The sequence below is a fragment of the Ostreococcus lucimarinus genome, chromosome 20 (genome assembly GCF_000092065.1).
Source record: "Ostreococcus lucimarinus CCE9901 chromosome 20, complete sequence".
In the NCBI taxonomy this organism is placed as follows: Eukaryota; Viridiplantae; Chlorophyta; class Mamiellophyceae; order Mamiellales; family Bathycoccaceae; genus Ostreococcus; species Ostreococcus sp. 'lucimarinus'.
In genome coordinates, this window is record NC_009374.1 from 268,076 (window position 1) to 282,538 (window position 14,463).

Genomic DNA, 14,463 nt, shown 5'->3' on the forward strand with positions numbered 1-14,463 from the left:
CGAGTCGGTGCCTACGGGTGCTCGGGCTCGTTTTGGTAACTGCCACGATCGCGCGAGAAGTTTGATGCGGAGATATCGAACGATTCTCGCGGCGAGCGAGTGCCATGACACGGTGGTTCACTTCCGATTTCATTTGCACCGTAGAACTTCAAGACATCTTCCGGATAAATGCCCTTCTCGTCGACGAGCCCGTATTTGCCCATCGCTCGAGCGTACGAGAGCGGCGTCGCGTCCTTCGCCGTTCGCACGTTCAAATCTGCGCCGTAGTCGTACAGTAACTTGACGAGCTCCGGACCACCGTCGATCGCCCAAAATATAGTCGCGTCGCCGTTCGAGTTGATGAAATTCGGATCGGCACCCGACCGCAGCAGCGCCTTGGCGGCCTCCAACCGTCCTCGATGACACGCGCTCATCAGAGGCGTGTACCCTTCGTCGCAACCATACGCCGAACCGAAGACAAAGTTGACGTCCGCGCCCTCTTCAATTTTGTTATAAATCAGTTTCAAGTCGTTCTTTTGAATCGCCATCAAGAGTTCCTCGGTCTCGCGAGACGCCTTGACGACGTCTGGGCCCGAAGCGTTGGGGCGGTAATCGGGATGATGCGAGCCCTTACCCCCGTTCCACTGCGCCTCGTACGCCGCCGAGATCGCGTCTTGGCGTTTTTTCATGATCGCCTCCTGCGCGTCGCCGACGCGGCGTCAGTCGAGTCACACGAGACGCGCGCGTGGAAAAGTACGAGAAAAACGCTCGACCCGCGCACGCGATCGACACCACCGCGCGCGTGCGATGTCGGCGCGCGCGCGCAGCGTCGCACGAGCGCACGAGCGCGTTGCCAAACGTACCATTTGCGCCATGGTGTCGGAAGGCTCTCGCGCGCGATTGTCGCGGCGTCGTTTGCGTCGTGCGTGATAATGACGACCGCGTTCGTTTGGAGCGTTTTTCCTTTGCTGGAAGGTGAAAATTCGTCTTTCATAACAACCATCGAAAGATGTGAGCACTATACGCTCATGCGTCAGCGACGACGACGGACGAACCCGCGCTCGTTGGGCTACTAGACACGCTAGACACGCTCGCGACGCTCGAGCACGTCGTGGACGATGCGAAGGTGAAGAAGGAGGTGAGCGAACTCGTCGGGCTGAGCGCGATGGATGAAGCGTCTGAATCAGGAACAGTTTTGAGGGCTTGCGACGTCACAGATCCGCGCACGATCTCGTTCGCTTTGTGAATTGACTCCTTCAATCGTTGCGCGCGAACGCGCTGTTCCGCGACCGTGACTGGATCCTCCGAGGTAAGCCCGATCGCGGCGCGGTACGCCGCGACGGCACTCTCGGCGGCGGTTCTGGACCTTCGCAGCTTGGATTTCTGAGACTTGTACTTCCGCATCGCGGAATCATGTGTGTGTTGCGCGGCATCAACATCATTCGATAGAGCATTGTGCTCATCTACTGCATTCGCGAGCGTCGTCTTGAGTTTTGTGAGAGCGTTTGATAATTCTGCCGCGCGTTCGCGCATACGCACCAACGCATCGTTCTCGGTTTGTAGTTTCTCCAACGCTGCCTCGGTTTTCATCCATTCCTCACGCGAAGCGCCTTTAACATCTTTCGTGGGATGCACGAGCTTCGCGCGAAGACTCGAATTCGAAAGTTCGGCGTCTTCGAGGATTTGACGCATCGATTCAACTTCACACTCGGCGGAATGGATAAGCCCACTCAACTCCTTGCGCTCGACTACGAGCTCATCGCGCTGCCGTTCTATGATGGCATAGATGTCTTTTTGTTCGTCGATTGCCACGCCTTCCCCGTACGGCGACTTCGCTCGAACGACATCGTAACGGCTTCGTAAGTGGTCGAGACGCTGCTCGCGATGGTTCAAATCCATTATCGCCGCGTGTGCGTCTTGCTGCAGGGTCGTGAGATGCGCCAACAGCGACCTGTGTTCGTCGCTCAGTGATTCATACTGAGTCTCAAGCTCACCGATTATCTGCTTCTTGCGATCGGTGAGCTCTTGAGCCTGCCCTGAGCTTAAGAAGAGTACGCGATGACGACGAGCGAGCTGCAAACGTAACTCGTCGAGCTCGACTTGTAAATATTCCATGCCATCGAGTACGCTTCGCTCGTGTCTCTCGCTTCCCTCCGCTTCGACCTCTAGAGTGCTTCTCGCGTGCGCGGCGTTCAACGTCTGCTCGCATCGCGCGTCCATCTCTAACCTGGTGCGCTCGACCTTGTACTCGTTCTCCTTGGTTTCAGCGACGAGAGCGACGTGTTCGCGCTCACGTTCTTCCAGCTCGAGCCTCAACGATTCAATCAGAGCTTCCAGCTTTTCGCTTTCTTCATTCGATCGTACGCCTTCCAATCGCGACGTCTTGCGTTCGAGATGCTGCAGCTGCAACGACGTGGTGTAAATCAACTCGCGCTGCTTGAGAATCTTCGCCTGCAAAGCGTGCTCCTTTTCGCGCAAGTTTTTGCTCTGCATCATCGCCCCATTTAGCTCCACTTCTAGTCGACACTGGGAATTCTTTTGATCGTGCAGTGTTTTTGAGACGTCGAGTAAATCATCTTTATCGCGCTCGAGCGCGGTTTGCACGTCCCGCAGCGTCGATTCTTCTTGGTCGTGGGCTTCTTGTAATTCTCGCAAGCAGCGCTCTGACGTCATCAAAGCCGCGCATTCGTCGTCCAACGTCTTTTGTGCCTTGTTGACCTGGCGTGACTTTTCATCTCGAGCGTAACAGTGCGCCTTGAGCGTCTCTTCGGCTTCGCACCGGCGTGCTTTCGCGCATTCGGCTCCGCGAGCCGCCGCGCGCCGCATGTGCGTCGCGGTCTCGAGAGCCTGCGTCGAGCTCGTGAGATCGGATTTGAGCGCTTGACATTTTTCGGTTTTACGGCGTAAAAGTTGCTCCTTCACCGTGACTTTCGACTGTGATGCTTTATTCAAAAGCTCTATGCGTTTCGCCGTTTCCTTGAGCTCGCGCAAGTTGGCTTGTTTGTCCTCGAGCGCCGTTGACGTCTGATCCTTCACGCGCATCGTCCGCTTGATCAATCCTTGCCGATCGCTCAGCGTGACGTTTGCCTTTGCAAGCTCTTCGTTCAACTCAATCTGTCTCGCGTGGGCGTCTTTTAACGACTTTTGAACGCGTTGCAATTCTCCCGCTAGCGCAGCGCGCGTCGACGCCGCGTCCTCGGCGTCTGATTGACTTTTATGCACTTCGTGCGAAACCTTGCTCAAAGCCGCCTCGAGCGTCTTCAAAACGCGGTCGTCTTCCGCTTCGTACTCGCGAAGCGCGTCCAAGTCACGTTCTTCGTCAGCGAGGCGGTCGTGAACGATGTCGCGAACGACGTCGGCGTTCTCCGTTCGCAGTCGCAATCGACTCAGCGCTCGCTCGTACGCCTCAGCGCGCCTTGAGTACTCATCGAATCGCTCGTTCTGCGTCGTAGTAAGCTTTTCGTACCGCGCGCGAGCGCTCACCGCGCGCTCACGATTGGCTCGATCCAGGAGCGCTAAATGTTTTTCGCTCTCCAACGCCTCGCGCGCGCCTCGCGCGCGCTCGCGCACGCCATCCATCTCCTTCATCACCTCGCGCGCGTGTTCGCGCATGACATCCGTCCGCTTGACGTGCTCGCGGCACTCCCGCTTCGTCTCTTCGACGCATCGCGCGCGTTCCTACGATGAAAGAATAAATACCGAAACCAGCGCGCGCGAACGACCTCGGCGCACCTCGATCTCCCTCGCCAACGCCCTATTCGCGTCATCCGCGAACGCCGGAAGCGGCATCGACGCCTCGTCTTCGCGCGATTCCGACGCCTCCATCTCGCGCGCTCGCCCGCGCGCCGCGCGCGCCGTTCTAAAAATATCTCGCTCGTCGCTCGTCGCTCGTCGCCCTCGCCTCCCGGCTAACATCGTCGTCTCCCGTCTCGCGACGACCCATCTCGCCCGCCGTCGCCGCGTCCCTCTCGCCCTTCGCGCGTCGGCCCGCGCGCCTCTCACGCGTCCATCGCCGCGCGCGCTCGCGCCTCTTCGCGCGCGACGTCCACCAGCGCCCTTCGCGTCCGTCGCTCCAACTTTTCCAGCCTCGCCTCGACGTCTCGCTTGAGATCCCAGTTCGCCCGTCTCGGCGCCACCATCCCCGGATCGACGTCCCCGACGTTCGGTTCGAGTCCCAGCGTCACCGCGCCCTCGTCGCCGTCCCTCGCCGCCGCGACGTCGAGCGCCGGCGCCGTCGTCGCGGGAAGTTTCGCCGCCGCGAGCGCGCCGTCCCTCGGGACGTAATTCCGAAACGCGATCTCCCGCGTCGCGCGTCCCTCGCGCGAAGTCGCGTCGGCGGCGCGACCGCCGGCGTCGTCCGCGCCGGCGCTCGCGCGCATCGCCGGCGCTCGCGCGCGTCGCGCGTCGGCGGTCTCGGTCGTCGCGACGATTCGATTCGACGCCGCGTCGCGATGTCCGACACACCGCGACGCGCGACGCGCGGATCGGCACGAATCGTGATGAATCGAATCGAATTCGACGCGGCCGCGGGGACGGATGGGACGACGCGCGACGACGCCGTCGCGCGAATACGCGCCGAGTACGCGACGTACGCGCGAAAGTCTCGCGCGGTGCACGAGGCGAAGCTCGCGATGGCGCGCGCGGCGGTGAAACGGGCGGAGAGAGCGAACGAGGGGACGGACGCGGCGCGACGCGCGGCGGAGGCGCTCGAGCGAGCGCGCGACGAGGCGACGCGAGAGCTCGAGCGGGACATGGCGCGGGACATCGCGGAGGCGGAGGCGGAGATGGAGGCGTCGGCGAAGACGGAAGCGGCGACGCGGACGGCGATCGAACGACATCTGGAGACGGAACGGGCGAAGGCGGCGGAGGCGGAGGCGACGACGCGGGAGAGGCTGCGGCCGGGGGCGGACGAGGAGGAGAGCGCGACGTACGAGGAGGCGGATGATTATCGAACGACGTCGCCGGAGGGGAAGGGACTGCGGGAAGTGACGGGTGAGGACGAGGGCGAGGCGAGGGCGAGCGCGTTTAGTCGCGTGAGAGGGTCGCTGACGAAGAAGGCGTCGGTTTCGCGGGCGAGCGAAGACGTCGCGGAGGTCGCGGCGAAGACGGATTCGGGGCGCGTGAGCATGGCGGCGCTGGCGCCGAAACCCGCGCTCATGAGCGAGTTGGCGCCGGAGCCGGTAGAATCGACCGCGCCCGAGGCGGGAGCGACGGATCGGGCGTTTGATCCGCACGACGCTCTCTTGCGGCGGTTGAAATCGTCGAGTTTGAAGAGCGATTCGGGGGAAAGCCGAGCGCGCGCCGCGCCGGCTGAGCCCGCAGGGCGATCGGCGCGAGAAACACTAAGTGTCGCGCCGCGAGCGCAAAAGATATCCGATCCCTTCGCACCTCCCAGGGGATTAGGAGCGGCGATAAACGCCATCGTGGAAAATAAAGGTTCGGCGACCGCCGCGCAATCGATTGAGAGCGCGTTCGGCATACCGACCGCGCCCGAAGTGCGAGCGAGCGTGGCGCCGAAATCGATATTGGAACCTTCCCGCGCGCGCGATGATGTTTTCGCGCCCGAAACGAAGAGGGTACCACCGGAGCTGCCCGCGGCGCCGGTGCGCGTCGAGCCGAATCCGTACGTCATGTCCAAGCAAGATTTGCGACCGGCGCCCAGGAGACGAGTAGGCTTTCCTTCGGCGTACAGAAACGCACATTCTGCCCAAGCGCCGATAGAAACCCACGCGCAAGAGGCTCCGCGAGATCAATACTCGCCCGACGCGAACGTCGGCGCGACGACGGAGGACGCGGCGAGACGCCGCGGGCGCGACTTGGCGTTGACGCCGTCGAATCAACTCAGCCCGCCGATCACGGCGAATTCCAGCGAGTCATCGGCGCAGAGACCAGAGTTGAAGCCAAAGATTCCCAGAATGCTCGTGCCAAGCTCGCCGTTCAAAATTTCAGAGGTTCGAAATCTCTTCTCGTTCGCCAGACACGGTCGATACGGCGAGCTGAAAAAGTTGATCATGAAGGGCGTCCCCCTCGACGCTCGGGACGAAATGGGCAACTCAGCGCTCATCATCGCTTGTCAAAACGGTCAAGGTCGATGCGTGAAGCTTCTCATTCGAAGCGGCGCCGATCCAAACGTTCAAAACAAGCACGGGAACACCTCGTTGCATTTCTCGCTCCACTTTCGCTTCGACGCCATTTCGGATTTTCTCCAGCGTCACGGCGGTTTGACCAACATCCAGAATCACGACGGGCAAACGTGCTACGAATTCGTCGGATGACGCCTCACCGCGTCGGCATCGCCTCGCATTGTCATATTCATCATTCCTTCCCGAACCGCTCTCGCGCGCGCTCGCCGCGCGCGGAGGTTTCGCCCGCACGCGTCAGACTCGCGCGCCCGCGCGCCCGATCCCCGCGCGCGCCGTCCGCGCGCCGATCGGAAGACATCGAACGCTCGCGCTCGTCGAGTCGAGCGCGCGCGACGATATGTCGACGCTTCGCGCCCGCCGAGCCGCCACGCCCGAGGTCGTTGACGACGCCGAAACGACGAAATCTCGCGCGACGCGCGCGCGAGGGCCGTTCAGACTGCCGAAGGCGGACGAAGACGACGATGGTAAGAAGTGCTCGGCGTGGTTTTGCGCGGTGTGCGACGTGGACGATGCGCCGGAGTGGATGGTGTGGAATCCGTACGTGCGGAGCGGTTATCGCGTCGGCGCGCGGTGGCTCGGGGCGACGCGATCGATATTCATGCTTCACAACGAGACGGTGAACATATGGAGTCATTTGTTGGGAGTTTTGATGTTCGCAGCGCTGATCGTGCAGACGTTTCGGACGGCGCACTCGGGCGTGGGGCTGGCGGCGCCGCCCGCGCATTGGGTTACGGGCGCGGACGTGGCGCGAGTCGAGAGGATTCAGTACGCCACGCGATGGAGACAAGAAATACGGCGGGACAGGGACGATTTACGCGCGATTGATGTCGCGCTACACGAGCGGCTGCAAAATGGGAGCACAGCGCGCGATATTTTGCGCGGAGTGAGGGACGACTTGCTCGACGTGACGCACGAGCTCGCGGAACATCTGGAGAGTGGGGAGGAAGTTTTCAAGGTGGAAAAGCGGCGAAAAGTCCTGAAGCGTAGTTTGAAGGGTGCGCAAAAGGTGCTCGAGGCGATGGATCGCGCGGGTGGAAAGGATTATGAAGAAATTTCTGTCCAGACGGAAGCGTTGCGCAAGAAATTAAGCCAGTTGAAGAAACACATCAAGTTCGTGCCAGACGATCCCGAGCCCGCGCGGCCGGTCACGCGGTGGCCTATGTATATTTTTCTCACTGGTGCCGTCGTGTGCTTATTCTTCAGCACGATGTGTCACACGTACTGCTGCGTCGGCGAGATTGATGCCGAACGAATGTGGCGTTTCGACTATCTTGGCATCGCCGTATTAATCGTGGCGAGCTTTTACCCCATGTTACACTACTCATACTATTGTCTTCCCGGTTGGAGAGATATGTACTTGACTGGTATTACGGTATTCGGGTGTTTGACCGTCGTCCCTACGTTCATGCGAGCGTTTCAGAAGAAGGAGTACGCCCCGTTACGAGCGTCTCTCTTCGTCGCCCTAGGCTGCCTGGGTCTTTTCCCGATTTTTCAGCAAGTCTTCTTCGTTTGGCACATCGTCCCGACGCCTATGATGGAAGCATTTTATTTTGAAATGGCTATGGGGTTCGGCTACGTGTTTGGAGCATTCTTGTACGCCAAGATGATCCCAGAGCGGTGGAGCCCAGGATCGTTTGACTTCTTCGGCTGCAGTCACAACATTTTTCATTTTTTGATCGTGCTCTCGACCTACTTTCACTACAGAGCGAGCATCATTTATCTTACGTGGCGTGACAACTACACATGTGACGCTGATCACGAGCTACTTCTGGAATGGTATCATCTAGGTCACCACTTCAGATATCCCACGGATTGATAATCGAGAAAGTCTTTAGCGAGGTTGACCGCGCCGCGTCGTTGACTTTCTTTGTAGCACTCTCTAGCACTTTCTCCTTTGAATAATAGACAAGTTGGTATACAATGACCTCACTATGCCGCGACGATGACGATACGGTCGGCCATCTCCGGCGCGTTTCTCTTCCTGGCTCGACTAGCGCTCGCGTGTTCGTACTGGTTCTCCGCGAAGAAGCCGAGAACGCTGCTCGAGTCTTTTCAAAGAGCGACTTTTGAAGTTTCTACGTACCGTGGAGATCCGGAATACATGACGTATCGACACGAAGCTGAATATATGAGACGAGAAGCGGAACGTTTAAGTTATAAACTAGCTTGCGTGCGGCGACGATGCGAGTGAGGTGAAAAGGCGAAAAGCATTTTATTCGAAAGTTTTTTGTGTATTATAGAGATGTACGTTTCAAAAGCTGCTCCTGAGACCCTACAATTAGAGCTTGTCTTCGTATTCGTTGAGCGGCGGGACGTTCTCCTTGCTACCCTTACGCTTACGGATGTCCTTGACGAGCTTACCAGACTGCGAATCCGGGTTGAGCGGATCGCTGTTGAGCATATCCCAGTGATCAAACACACACTGCGGGAACGCTTGGCCGGAAGTCGCTGCACGGAGAGTACCCGTGAAACCGAAAGATTCCATGACCGGCAAGTACGCCTTGATGTTGTAAATCGGGGTACCCGGGCGCTGGGTCTCTTCGATAACCATACCACGCTTTTGCGTAACGGTGGAGTAGATACCGCCGAGCGCTTGCTCCGGAGCTTGGATTTCAACCAAGTACACCGGCTCGAGGAGACGCGGTTCCGCGGTGAGTGCAGACGCGTACAAGACACGGCGGCACGTCGGGATGATTTGACCACCACCACGGTGAATGGCATCGGTGTGGAGAACGACATCGTGGATCTCGAACTTGATGCCGCGCATGTTTTCTTCGGCGAGGACACCTTCCTTGGTGGCCCACTGGAACGCCGCAACGCACGAATCCTTGATTTCGTTGAGGTACTGGACACCCTTACACATATCGACGATGAGGTTCGGGCCGGTGGTGTCCGGACCGAAGCACCAAATCTTCTTGGCGCCGAGATCCTTGTCCCAGCCGTACTTGTCAGCCAAGAAACGACCGCGAGTCTTCGGGTCATCGCGCGGGGTGACTTCACCGTTGTCAATGGCTTCGGCAAGACCTTCGTCCATGGCGACGGCTTGGAAGTACAAACGGTTGTGCTTGTTCGGGGACTTGGACATGCAAATGTGGTCCGAGGTACCGTTGACGGTTTCGCGGAAGGACACGACCGGATCGGAGATGCGAATTTCGGCACCACCCATGAAATCTTCTTGGAGATCCTTCAAGCAGATTTCGAGGTGAAGCTCACCAGCACCGGCGACGATGTGCTCACCAGTCTCTTCGATTTGGCACTGAACCATCGGATCGGACTTGGAAAGGCGCTTGAGACCTTCGACGAGCTTGGGGAGATCTTGCGAGTTCTTGCACTCAACAGCGACGCGGACAACCGGAGAGACGGAGAACTTCATCGCCTTGATGGTGTGCGCATCGACATCCTTCTCACCAGTGATGGTCGCATTCTTTTGGATGAACTGATCGAGACCAACCATGGCGACGGTGTTACCGCACGGCACGTTGTCGATAGCGTCTTGACGACGGCCCATGCACAACACGGTGCGCTGGATGGACTTGATGTACAAATCCTTCTTCTCACCCGGAACGTAGTTCGGACCCATGATGCGCACCTTTTGGCCAGTTTGCACGGTACCAGAGAACACACGACCGAAGGCCAAGAAACGACCCTTATCGGCGGTCGGGATCATCTTGGACACGTACAACATGAGCGGACCGTTGGCATCGCACTCGCGAATCGCGTTGGCGTAGGCGTCATCGAGCGGACCCTCGTAGAGGGTATCCGCACGGTACTTTTGCGCCGTAGCCGGGGAAGGCAAGTGGTAGATGATCATCTCAAGAAGAGCAACATCGGCCGGCAACCAGGTTTGCATGATACGCTTCATCAACGGCTTGCCCATCAAGTCCAAGTCAGCGGGCTTGAGCCTATCCTTCACTTGAAGCTTTTCGAGCATCGGCCAGAGCTTGTCCTTGTTGTCGTTCATCGCGGCATCGATGACGCGACGGATCGGCTCGTAGCAGAACTGGACGAAAGCACGCATGCACGTCTTCGAGCCAGTGTTCTTCTTGGTCCACTTACGCTCCTTCGGATCGAAGAAGTTGTCGCCCCAAAGCTTGCCCATCATGGCGTCTTGGTCAATGCCGAACTTGGCGGCGTACATCTTCGCGAAAACGGTCAAGGTGAACGCCCAGTTGTGAAGACCAGCGGAGAAGCACACGGTACCCTTCTCCGGCGCGACTTGCACGTCACCGAGCGCCTCATCCGTGTAGGTAGCCATGATGACGTTCGCATTTTCGATGACGCGGCAGAAGTTTTGGTACGCCTCTTCGCCGTCGAGCATGAGTTCGAGGAAGCAGCGATCGAGCTTGTTCACCGTCATCACAGGCTTAATGCGTTCACCGAGCGCTTGACGAAGCACGGTTTCGGTTTGTACGCAAACACCTTCGACGCAATCAACGACGACCAAGGCGCCGTCGGTGATGCGCAACGCCGCCGTCACCTCGGACGAGAAATCGACGTGACCCGGAGAATCAATCAAGTTGATCAGGTAGTTGTTACCATCACGCGGCACATCTTTCGGCAAGCGCGCCAAATCCTCGTCAGACACGGTGTAGAACAACGAAATACCCGTGGACTTGATCGTAATGCACCGATCTTGCTCGTCTTGACGCGTATCCGTCAAGCGCGCGTCCCCGGCGTTTTCCTGCGCGATGATCCCCGCCGCGGCGACGAGAGAATCCGTGAGCGTCGATTTACCCTATTCATTTCACCGTCCGAACGCGCGTATTTTCGTCAGTCTCACGCGTCCGCGTTCGCGTGCGCGTGCGGTCGCCTCGCATTAGGGTTCAGCCTCGTCCCGTCACCCGCGGTGTCGTAACCCCAATCAATCATCAATCCGTCGCATCGATTCGCGCGTCGCCTCGCCTCGCCGACGTACGTGATCGACGTGCGCGATCACAGACATATTACGGATATTCTTGTTGTGATCCATCTGCTTGCGCAGCTCATCGATGGTAAACTATCGCGCGAAAACGTTCGTCAGTCGCCCGTCCGTCGCGTCGCTCGATCGCGTAATCATCCTCGCGCGCGTTCGCGCGCGCGCGCGCATCCGCGACGCGCGCGCGGCGCCCGCGACGCGCGCATCGCGTCGAAACATTCGCGCACCTTCACCATGGCGAGCGATCGGGCGGCGTCTCTTCGTCGTCGGCGTGCGCGAGCGGCGCGGAGAGTGACGGCGCGACGGCCGACGGCGACGGCGGGGCGAAAGTGTCGAAAGGTTCGTGTTTTTTATGTTACTCGATGTCGGGCGACGCGCGCGACGCGAGGCGCGACGGCGACGCGGGCGAACGCGGGCGGACGTCGCGAGCGGTGGAAGACGCGCGAGGGCGCGCGATGGTGCAAAACGCGCGCTTGAGTCGCGACGCGAGGGCGGAGGTGAGGAAGGAGAGAACGAACCAGATGAGGAAGACGGCGCGGCGACGCGAGGCGACGGATCGACGCTCGACGCGAGCCTCGAGCACGCGAGCGATGTGGGATGGAGAATCGCCGACGGGGACGTAAATCGTGCGTTCGATGAGGCAAGGCGTGGATAACGGAGATGTGGACGCGCACGGTTGGGCGTAGACGGTGGTTTGGAAGAAGCACTTGACGTCGGCGGGGAGGTTTTCGCAGGATGACGTCGGGAGAACGCCGACGGCGACGCGGAGCTTGACGGTGTCCTCGAAGGCAGCGGTGTTTGTGTCGCGCGGAACGTATGCGATGGTCGCTTGACGAAATAGGGCGGCGATCTCAGATGGCGGACCGATGAGATCTATCCTGTTTCGTCGGTTCGAGGAGATGATCGGCGCGAGACGCGCCGCTCTCGCGTCTCGCACCTCGAGCACGGTCGAGGATGGGCTCCACATCTTCACCGACATCGCGTAGGCGTCGTAATCCGGATCAGTGTCGATGTCTATGATTCCGGATAGTACGAAAGAGGTCGTGTTGGGCGTGATCCGCTCGATTTGATTGAGACGATTCTGATCGATCCGAATCGTCGGCGCGTCGGGGCGGTTTCGCACGAAGACGTACGCCGCGTATGGATCCGTGGTCCAACCGTTCGACGTCTTCAGGGACATACGAAGGGTATCAGGCCGTCCAACGTTCCAATTCTCGGCTCTCGTACCCATGAGTGACATTTCGACGCCATATACATCTACGCTGGGGATGTTGAAGTAGTCGCGCTCGGGAACGTATGTAAAGCTGCCGCACGCGCACGCGTGACCAATCGCCGTAAACGATGACGTATTCGCCGCCCAAGCCTGGCATGTCGCGTTTTGCGTGCTTGAACACGCCATCGCACTGAGCTGTGCGTCCGTGTCACCGACAATCTCGCCGTACCTCGGCGCCGTCGTAACCGTCGCGAAGAACGCGAGCGACGACAACGACTCGCCCACGCACGCCGCGGTGACTCGAATGATCCCGCCTTCGTCTTCACTGACGGTTTGGGTGCGATCGAGCAACGCGCACGGCGTTTTAAGAAAAAACATCACTTCGCTTTGGTCGCTCAGCGCGCCGTTCTCATCGACAACGACGTATGCCACGGAATCGCTCTCACCCAAAGCAAAGGAAACGTACGTCAAGCACGTCGCATTCGGCGAGGTGACGTTCGCGCCGGTGCGCAGCGCATTCGCTCCCTCCACATCATCACACGCGTACAGGCTCCCAAGTGCTGGCTCTCGAGTGATGTGCACGGAAGTCACACGATCACCGCGGCATAGTATGGCGCGCTGAGGACACGTCGCGTCGATGTCTTCGACGACAAGCCGCACGATCGCGGGCACGCCGCGATAAGCGATGACGTTTGACCCTGTGGATACCGGTGCGTCGTTCACGTTCGTTACTCGAATGTGGACAAACGCGCTACCAAAAGCTTCGGTGCCGTCGCTCACATCAAACTCGAACGAATCGTAATCAAAGAGCGCCGTAGCGTTGCCTTCAATCGAAAAATCATTCGGCGCCGGCGCAAATCGCACCGACGCGCTCGCAAGCGAGTGAGGCGCAGAAAGGATTTCGATCGCGTCCCCGTTTGCGTGAACGTCATATAAATGTCCTCGTTTCGGTAACGATGTGATGCGATACCACACATCGTCGCCGTCCGCGTCGTATGCGACGAGTTCTGCGTCCACCGAGTCGTCCTCCTCGCACGTGACGTTTTGCGAAATCGCGAACGGTTTGGAATTTTCCAGCGACGCGTTCGCGGATATCGCTAACTCATCGTCGCTCAGGGCGTAGTCGTATATGTTAATGCCATAAATTATCCCTGCGAATGCGTCATCGCCGTACGCGCCGACGGCAATGCGAGATCTGCTCGCGTTCCACGTGGAGACGGCGTCGCCCCCCGGGCTCTCGAAGAACCAATCCACGGGTGGAAACGCTTTCGTGCCGTTCAGGAAGAGTCGGATGCCTTGCGCGTCGTACACGAGCGCGACGTGATTTAAATCTCCGTGCGACAGCCTGGGTATGCCCATATGCCCTCGACGCATGTGGTCATCCCACGAGCACTCGAACGGGTGCGTCGAATGCGTCACTCGCATCTTCGTCGACAAAAATCCATCTTGAATCCAAATCGACATGTAATATCCCTCAAAGCACCCGGTGTGCGCCCACGACGTCTCATCGTCGTTCAAACTGAAAACTAAAAGCGGCTGTCGTTCTTCAGGCGTCGTGGCGGTAAAATCCGGAACGATCCGCATCTCGATCGTAAACGTCCCGTCGCCTTCGCCGATGAGCGCCATCGCGCCGTTCTCTTCCCCTCGAGACGTCATCATCGCCCGCCGCGTCGACGTCGGCTCGAACACGACCCCGTTCGACCGCATCGCGCACATCGCGTCGCCCTCGATCGCGTCGCACCTCGCATCGCCGACGACGTCGAACGCCGCTCGGCGCGCGCCCAGCCCGCACGTCTCTCGTCTCGCCGCGTACGCGCACGTCGGCGTCCCTCCCTCCGCGCCGCGCATCATCACCACCGCGATCGCCGCCGCGCGCAGCCCCATCATCACCACCGCGCGCTCGCGCCGCGCTCGACGTCGACGTCCCTTCCTCCCGTCGCCGCCGCCGTCGCCGTCGCCGTCGTCGTCGCCGTCGCCGGCGTCATCGATTCGCGCGCGCATTCGCCGTTTCTCTTCCCTCGTCCTCGCGCGTCGCGTCGCGTCGCGTCCCTCGCTCTCTCGCGCGCGCGCGCACGCGCGATTATTTTATTTCACCCGCGCCCGATCCGTCGCGCGCGCGATCCGTCGCCGCGTCCGTCGTCGCGCTGTGCCGCGCGCCGAAGCGCCGCGGGAGACGAAGGGTCGCGACGTCGTTTTTTAAACCCTCCGGCGGC

The 14,463-nt window shown here is 59.7% G+C and overlaps 8 protein-coding genes across 8 annotated transcripts; 3 read left to right on the plus strand and 5 right to left on the minus strand.

The window, feature by feature from the left end:
• Positions 1-11: 11 nt before the first annotated feature.
• On the minus strand, positions 12-668 carry OSTLU_89724 (predicted protein; the record flags this gene model as incomplete). The annotated part of the gene is made up of 1 exon (XM_001422661.1): positions 12-668. The coding sequence occupies one exon, from the start codon at positions 666-668 to the stop codon at positions 12-14; it is 657 nt and encodes a 218-aa protein (XP_001422698.1).
• Positions 669-1,005: 337 nt separating this feature from the next.
• On the minus strand, positions 1,006-3,591 carry OSTLU_25858 (predicted protein; the record flags this gene model as incomplete). Its single annotated transcript, XM_001422662.1, has 1 exon — positions 1,006-3,591. One exon carries the CDS (start codon positions 3,589-3,591, stop codon positions 1,006-1,008), a length of 2,586 nt encoding a protein of 861 aa, XP_001422699.1.
• Positions 3,592-3,977: 386 nt separating this feature from the next.
• On the minus strand, positions 3,978-4,358 carry OSTLU_29456 (predicted protein; the record flags this gene model as incomplete). Its single annotated transcript, XM_001422663.1, has 1 exon — positions 3,978-4,358. The coding sequence occupies one exon, from the start codon at positions 4,356-4,358 to the stop codon at positions 3,978-3,980; it is 381 nt and encodes a 126-aa protein (XP_001422700.1).
• Positions 4,359-5,894: 1,536 nt separating this feature from the next.
• Positions 5,895-6,254, plus strand: OSTLU_43531 (predicted protein; the record flags this gene model as incomplete). The annotated part of the gene is made up of 1 exon (XM_001422501.1): positions 5,895-6,254. One exon carries the CDS (start codon positions 5,895-5,897, stop codon positions 6,252-6,254), a length of 360 nt encoding a protein of 119 aa, XP_001422538.1.
• Positions 6,255-6,630: 376 nt separating this feature from the next.
• On the plus strand, positions 6,631-7,869 carry OSTLU_5299 (predicted protein; the record flags this gene model as incomplete). Its single annotated transcript, XM_001422502.1, has 2 exons — positions 6,631-6,819; positions 7,234-7,869. Coding segments are annotated over 2 exons (825 nt in total), but the record flags the coding sequence as incomplete, so codon positions are not given.
• Positions 7,870-8,064: 195 nt separating this feature from the next.
• Positions 8,065-8,313, plus strand: OSTLU_29459 (predicted protein; the record flags this gene model as incomplete). The annotated part of the gene is made up of 1 exon (XM_001422503.1): positions 8,065-8,313. One exon carries the CDS (start codon positions 8,065-8,067, stop codon positions 8,311-8,313), a length of 249 nt encoding a protein of 82 aa, XP_001422540.1.
• A 35-nt stretch (positions 8,314-8,348) lies between these two features.
• OSTLU_52010 (predicted protein) lies at positions 8,349-11,319 on the minus strand. The gene is made up of 3 exons (XM_001422664.1): positions 11,265-11,319; positions 11,038-11,118; positions 8,349-10,857 (listed from the first exon to the last, which is right to left on the minus strand). Exons 1-3 carry the CDS (start codon positions 11,271-11,273, stop codon positions 8,401-8,403), a joined length of 2,547 nt encoding a protein of 848 aa, XP_001422701.1. The 5' UTR covers positions 11,274-11,319; the 3' UTR covers positions 8,349-8,400.
• Positions 11,320-11,392: 73 nt separating this feature from the next.
• OSTLU_94078 (predicted protein) lies at positions 11,393-14,098 on the minus strand (the record flags this gene model as incomplete). Its single annotated transcript, XM_001422665.1, has 1 exon — positions 11,393-14,098. One exon carries the CDS (start codon positions 14,096-14,098, stop codon positions 11,393-11,395), a length of 2,706 nt encoding a protein of 901 aa, XP_001422702.1.
• Between the last annotated feature and the right edge of the window lie 365 nt (positions 14,099-14,463).

Excerpts from the sequence above, each read along its gene's own strand:
- OSTLU_52010 (XM_001422664.1), bottom strand. Across the intron at positions 10,858-11,037 it reads TGATCGCGCACGTCGATCAC|GGTAAATCGACGCTCACGGA; the intron begins GTACGTCGGCGA and ends TGAAATGAATAG.